This window comes from Priapulus caudatus, unplaced genomic scaffold (assembly GCF_000485595.1).
Source record: "Priapulus caudatus unplaced genomic scaffold, Priapulus_caudatus-5.0.1 Scaffold84, whole genome shotgun sequence".
Taxonomy (NCBI): Eukaryota; Metazoa; Priapulida; class Priapulimorpha; order Priapulimorphida; family Priapulidae; genus Priapulus; species Priapulus caudatus.
The window spans coordinates 87,485-94,527 of record NW_014577145.1 but is presented as its reverse complement, the minus strand read 5'-3'; the positions used below and the strand labels follow the sequence as shown (position 1 = coordinate 94,527).

The window sequence follows — 7,043 nt, the reverse complement described above, 5'->3', positions numbered from 1 at the left end:
CTGGCTTCAACTCCATTCCTCTTTCCGCCATCTCACGCAGCCATTTTGCCATCGCTTTCTCTTCTTCTTTAGTGAATACTTGTGGTGGACCCTTTTTTCTATCAACCTCAACTTCTCCCGACAGCCTCCTATACAAATAGCCAAATGATAACTCGTTATCACGAGCTGCCTGTCTGATGGATACCTTCTTCTCACGAATGGCAAATAGGGCCCTCCGTGGGCCCTTACCTGGCGTTCCTGGCCTCACATACTTCTTTGTTATCGCCTTGGCCTTTCGAACTGCGGGACTTGTTGTCGGACTAGCTCCTGTTTTTCTGCCAGCACTTCACTTGGCTTGCTTTCGAAGTGATCTTTGCTTTTACGGTTTTCATCACTGTGACTGTGACTGTGACTGTGAGTGTGTGGGCCTTAATGTTTCTAAATATTTGACTGTAAAATAAAATTATACGTATATAATATATGACATGTATATAATTTATTAATAATTATATAATATATAAAGTAATAATAATAAATTATTTTTCAATATATACTAATATAGTCTAGATCATAGATCATTGATACTGATAGATCAATAGATGTAATAAAGTACTACTACTAGTACTAAGTAGTAAGTAGCTTAGTAGGGCCTAATAATAATAAAATGTTTTTCAACATTTTAAATAACTTCAGAGAAGGTGCCTTATTTGGCGTACCGAAGAAGTTAATAACCGCAACAAAGTTTTCTCTGGAAATAGATATCCACCGCGAAGGGCATATATATATATAGTATAGTTCTAGAGCTAGTGCGCACTTACCTTTTTCACTTTACTTTTTTGAAACATCCCTCGTCTTCGATCGTCTGCTAACTAAGCGCGTCATAAACGGAAACACCAAGTGACACCGACACGGAAGCGGAAAACTACTGACGTCATTTCCGCTTGACTAAAAGATGTTCATATGTGCATATATGGCTATCAGATAACATAGATATATACAAACACAATATACATAGCCATAGCCATAGGCCTACACACATTGTGTTTGTATATATCTATGCATATAACATTGTGTTATGTGATATCTATGGGCCAGTAGTTGGCGTTCGAAAAGGTAACATTCGTGTTTACCAGGCTCGTTTACTTCGTTACTAGGCCCTACATCGTTTAAACATCGTTCGTTTACCTATTAGTATTATGAGTAATGATGATCGGCCTTGAAGCACTGCCACTGGCACTGTGTGACGTGTGTGTCATAGACTAAGCATACATAATAACTGATAAGTATGGTTATTCTTAGTCTATGAGTATGATGATAATATGATAATAAATAAATGATACGGAAACGCCCGAATTAGGACGAACGTGAACGACGAATGTCGGCGTCAAGAAAATAAAAATAAGAGTAAACAACTGTAACTGCAAGTTCAAGTTGTAAGTTGTACCCTCGAAACGTCGTAAGGATTTGTCTCGTAAGTTAAGCGGACTATACCGAAGACGGAGAGAGACAACGTTGATCAAATCGATAGATCAACCCTGCGGATTGCAGATCCGCAATGTTGGCGAGATCCGCAGACTTGGTGTTAGTCAATAATCTGTCTGTTTGATCAACTTGAACTTTGTCTCTGAATTTCCATATTCACAATTCAGTATTATAGTCCGATATTATTACTCACTTGGATTTTTGAAGACTAATCTTTATAAGGTTATGAGGATTGCAATAGAAAAAGTTTTTATTTCACAAATTAACATATAGGACATACCGGTACTAGCGAACGATATTGGATATGACCGAGTATAAGTCGCTTTGAGGTATATGAGTGACTAATCATTCATAGCAAACACTCACTGACCCACACAAATAAGAGATCGGCTTTTTCAGTAAACTAATGCACAATCACGTGATAACGGTACAAAACGGGCAATAAGAATATTTACAACAATTTCTTACTAATACTAGTAGTAATATTAATACCATGCGAAAAACATCCATTTAGAAGCAGCAAAATTATATTTTGTTCCATGATCGCAGAAAACGATGTCGTTGCATTGTAGAAAAATGTAAAATGATTCTTTCTCGATTCTCAAATGGTATAATGCTCAATGGTATGACCATGCATGCTCAAATGATGTAAACTCTTCTGTCTTTATAGTATAAGGTGTATTCTTGACTCCTAGGCATGAAGATGTTTCCTGCCTTGGTGGCTCTACTTGGTGTTGGAATCCCGACATTGTGGTTCATTTACCGTTTGTTAACTAAACAAAAACTGCGCCAGCTAAATGGGAAAGTGGTTTTGATCACAGGGGCTAGCTCAGGTCTCGGTGAAGGTAAGCAATGTGGCGCAGCGACAGTCATCTAAGTCAGTATATTTCTAATGAGGAACTAACTAGAAACTTAATTTAACAGGTCCCATAAATTTTGCACATAATATCATCAGAAGCATTTATTATTGAGCCTGATATAACATGTTTGTTGTTTCAGATTGAAATGAACCCATATTAGTTTCTTCCTTGGTGGTTAAATACTGTCTGTGTATTTTCTAGCTTTGGCATATGAATTCTACTTGGCCGGTTCCAAGGTGATACTAGGTGCCCGCAGGACCAATGAACTGCAGCGGGTTAAACAAGAACTTCTTGACCTGAAATGTGTAGGCAGTTTAGCAAACCTACATCCTCTATGCCAGCCTACCTTTTGTACCAGGGTCCAATAGTGACAAACTTGCCATTATTCACCCCATGTTTTGTACTTGACTGTAATGTGTGCTCATTGTCATGTTGACATATCATAAATAATTGTCACTATCACGAGTCTAAAATTTCTCCACGTTTGCACATCACTGCATTTCAAAAGTTGTGGCATTTTTTACTCATGGTGTGATCAATATTTATGATGCTTCTGACAATGGCCCCCCTGACATTTTTCACAATTCCTTCAGATGTTTGCCTATTAGTCTGTAACTCCACTCTATCTAATGTGGTAAACAATGTATTATTATAGAAATATCTCTAGATATAAATCCACTAGTTCATAACTCTAGACCACCGATTATGGTAAAGTTCTGTAGTGAAATTGTGCTTTCTAGCATCATTGATCTTGTCATGCCTACGAACTCTGCTGTATTCTAGAACTGTATGAAATGCTAATTCATGTTTGTGTTTTTTTTTAGGAAACCAAATATGAATTGTATAAACCATGTATTCTTACATTGGATTTATCAGACATCGCCAGCATTCCAGATAAAGTTCTCGAAGCATCTAATTACTTTGGTATATCTTTCTGCTCTCTTTGCTAGCTTATCTACATCAAACGTCAGTAAGATAGTAATGTAATAAGTATAATAATAATAACGACTATTCATTAGTTCTAACACTAATCTAATGCTGCATTGGTCATGTAAAATTGTGTTGCATAATTTTGTTGTAATAATATGGCGTTAACCATTTCAGGTGTCATTGATATCCTAGTGAATAATGCTGGGATTAGTTACCGTGGCGATGCGCTCTATACATCAACTGACGTTGATATGCAGCTGATGACGACGAACTATCTGGGAACTGCAGCCTTAACAAAAGGTATTATGTGCTTCTATCATCATAGATTATGCCATGCCTATGAACGCACTGCGTTTTTAAATGCAGACAAAGAGCGCAACAGTAGTTTTTATGTAGATAAAGTAACAAGTTTGAATTCTACATTCTAGTGGTTCTGCCGCACATGATGAGACATGGAAAAGGTGAGATCGTTGTGGTTAGCAGCGTCCAAGGCAAGATTGCTATTCCTCATCGCTCTGCATGTAAGTACTGCCTTCCCCCAACATGTCACTGCAATGCTAAACTGCTGTGTATGTAGGCATCTTGCGCAATTATCAACATTATCACAAGCATGCAAATCGAACACCTATTCATGAATCCCGTGAAAAAAATGTGATATATATAAACAAACAACAGTGGAGATTTGACTATACTGGTTATTAGGTTTTATTAACAAAAACTTATATTTCGATAATGGTGATCACCCTTTGCCACTTTTGTTGAGGGTGAGCTTACTCGTAGGAAATCTCATGTGTGTAAATTAACCATTGTACATTGAGAAGGAAGTGTTGGAATGTCACCTATATGCACCTGTTTATCTCTGCCTGTTTTCAGATGCAGCTTCCAAGCATGCGACTGAGGCTTTCTTTGAATGCTTGAGAGCTGAGGTTTCGCATCACAACATCCACATAACTATGGTCAGCCCAGAGTACATCAGAACCAATCTTTCACTCAATGCGCTCACTGCCAGTGGTGCACAGTACGGACGTACGTATCACACAGGGGCGTAAATCCGTACCGAGGAGTGGGAGGGATGATCGGCGATAGCCATCACATACTAGCACGAGCACAAGCCCATAATAATTTACCCACAGGATGCGATCGGCAAGTGCACGAACATACACACACACGGAGGTACGGCGGTGTCGACGCTGAGGTTGCATGCGTGACTCGTGAATGTGAACAAACACAACACACACACACACACAAACACACGTACATACATTTATACATGCATACGTAGCACATACATGCATGCACATGCCAATTTCTCCAACCCTGTGAACTCCAAATGCGGAATGAAATTGATGGACAGGGAAGGGGGGCGAAATTAACCTTGGCTGCCGCAGGAAGGCCCGCGTGCCGTAGGCATGCCAGTGCTAGGGGCGTCTGGGGGCATGCCCCCTCCCCAGAAAATTTTGAAATATTTAAGCCATTTTCCTGCAATTTGAGGCATACTGTGGGCCATATTCTCATGTCTGATGACACTATCTCAACCCTAGACTCAACCCTACAAGTTAGGATTCAAAACACTTTTCATGACTTTTCAGAGAGCGTACACAGTTAGGTTACTATAGTAATAATACATGTATTAAAACACAGGTAAGAATTGCAATTTCTCACAATTTCACGTGTTTTGCAAGTTTGTTTGCAACCATACTTTTTGGCTATTTGTGAGTCTGGAAACATTATCTTGAAGAGTTCATTTGCATGGTCTGCCACCCTCAAAGGCACATTGTGTTCAATTAAATAATCCGTAAATCTCACTTCTGCGTCAAGGCAGAATTTGAAACAATCACATTTCTTTCTTTTTTCTTCTTCCTTCTTTCTTTTTTTTTGAATTTCATCCCCCCAGGATTTATGCCCCTGGTATCACATATTAAAAACTCAAAGCTGTGCAGAATTCGAAAACAGAATGAATATATAATCTGATGGCCAATGAAGTTTTTGGAACAAAATAGTAGGGAGTGGATGTTTTATGCATAACCTAGTCTGCAGAGCATCGCATAAGAGAGTCTGGTGCAGAGAACTTGTAATAGAGATGGTGACTATATATTTATGGCAATGCTCACACGAGCATATTATATCATGTGGTAGAGGTCATATCTATTATACAATGTCATTCTTACAGGCAGATAATGTCGTGAAGTAATTAGTGTGAAAATTTCTTGAGATTAACTGATGGCACCCACCTGTGATTACTTTAATATTGTATTTTTTGACTTAATTATTGGCAGAGATGGATAAGACAACTGCTGGAGGAATGGCACCACGCACGGCAGCTCAGCGAATACTGGAAGCGGTTGCCTGGCAACGTGATGATGTCATCATTGCTGGCTTTAAGCCAAAGGCTGCTATCTACCTGAATTTCCTCTTGCCGAGTTTTTACCGATATATAATGAAAAAACGTGCCCTGGCAGCGCCTTCCTCATCTTCATTGGAAACGCAGTGACGAGACAAGAACCTTGAATGCAAGTCAAGAATCATGTGAAAATTTGGGAGATATCATAGCTAATATAATATATCGGGTCTGTGATTATTGGTCTGCCTCTTTATTGTTATGTGATTGGACCTTGAGCACTAAAGTTGACCACCACAAATTAATGCTGCGTCATAATAGTACAGTAGGTATGTATTTGCGTCACTAGGTGGCACTGACTACAACCTAGTGGGCTCGTGGCAATTTTGTATTACTAATGTTTGTGCATGCATGCATAGTGAATGTGATGAGTCATTATCAGTTACCTAATTTTAGAACTTTCTTGTACTTAGCAGTCTTAGATACAGTTCTGAAAGTATAAAAGTAGAATAGCTGTAGTTCAAGCAGCCATTACTATTATATTATGATGCTTTAACATTGTTGTTCACGTATGACCTTGCTTACTAGAATAAATGGTGGTTTGGCCAAACCAATCGTTGTGTAGCGCCTATGACACACACCTAAAGCACAATGACTGAGTGATAGATCGAAAGTTGTGTGTGTGTGTGTGTGTGTGTGTGTGCGTGCGTGCGTGCGTGCGTGCGTGCGTGCGTGCGTGCGTGCGTGCGTGCGTGTGTATAAACGACATTCCATGCAGCATCTCCAAAATAACCATGCATTTATTTGTGCATAATTCTTATTTCTGGTGCAAGTGTGTGTTTTTAAGCTGTTTGAATGTTTTTGAACCTACGTTTGACACTCGTGCATGCATGTCTACTATATACAGTCACTATAACCATGTGTGTATGATTGATAAACTATAATCTATGGGTGGGTACCAAAAAACCACTACTTTCCTTATGTGATGTGCATTTTCTATTGAGTCAAACACCCTGAATTCGGTGGTGCTAATATTCCTAGACTATCTGAAATAATATAATCTGCTAGATACGAGCGTATGTGGTTGTAACTTGTTTTTCGATTTTTATCCTGGCTCAGTCGAGTGTACAAATTATAGTGTATAATTATAATTTAGGTTTGGAATGTCTGCTCTTCTGGCATCATAGCTGCATCGCGTTTTCTTTGCACGTATAGCTATAAGCATATGTGGGTAAATTTCCACTGCAGTGACTTCGCACTTCTGCCCGAGGTCTGACCTCGACGTGTATATTGAAACAAACATACACCTTGTATCAAGAGCTAATGATTATTATTAGCTCTTGCTTCTATTGTATACAATCTACTGCTCTATAAACATAACCGTTGGCTGCGCCAAAGAAAAAAGTCCAACGGCCGCGTCAATGAACGAATCTGAATGAATCCGGCGTTAAATT

At 39.0% G+C, this 7,043-nt stretch overlaps 1 protein-coding gene across 4 annotated transcripts; it reads left to right on the top strand.

Annotated features, from left to right (window-relative positions):
* Nucleotides 1-914: 914 nt before the first annotated feature.
* LOC106804731 (dehydrogenase/reductase SDR family protein 7-like) lies at nucleotides 915-6,668 on the top strand. Of its 4 annotated transcripts, none has more exons than XM_014806047.1 (8): nucleotides 915-1,092; nucleotides 2,157-2,306; nucleotides 2,523-2,626; nucleotides 3,146-3,245; nucleotides 3,426-3,551; nucleotides 3,680-3,772; nucleotides 4,125-4,277; nucleotides 5,528-6,668. In XM_014806047.1, the coding sequence occupies exons 2-8, from the start codon at nucleotides 2,159-2,161 to the stop codon at nucleotides 5,740-5,742; spliced, it is 939 nt and encodes a 312-aa protein (XP_014661533.1). In that variant the 5' UTR covers nucleotides 915-1,092; nucleotides 2,157-2,158; the 3' UTR covers nucleotides 5,743-6,668. The 4 variants fall into 4 exon arrangements, with proteins under 4 accessions (XP_014661533.1, XP_014661531.1, XP_014661530.1 ...); XM_014806045.1 differs by lacking the exon at nucleotides 915-1,092 and adding an exon at nucleotides 1,314-1,412; XM_014806044.1 differs by lacking the exon at nucleotides 915-1,092 and adding an exon at nucleotides 1,432-1,450.
* The last annotated feature ends 375 nt before the right edge of the window (nucleotides 6,669-7,043 follow it).

What these genes read in the sequence shown, in the direction of transcription:
- LOC106804731 (XM_014806047.1), top strand. Translation starts at nt 2,159, where the DNA reads ATGAAGATGTTTCCTGCCTTGGTGGCTCTACTTGGTGTTGGAATCCCG. An exon ending in CGAAGCATCTAATTACTTTG is followed by an intron (nt 3,246 to 3,425) that starts GTATATCTTTCT and finishes TAACCATTTCAG; the next exon opens with GTGTCATTGATATCCTAGTG. An exon ending in TATTCCTCATCGCTCTGCAT is followed by an intron (nt 3,773 to 4,124) that starts GTAAGTACTGCC and finishes GCCTGTTTTCAG; the next exon opens with ATGCAGCTTCCAAGCATGCG.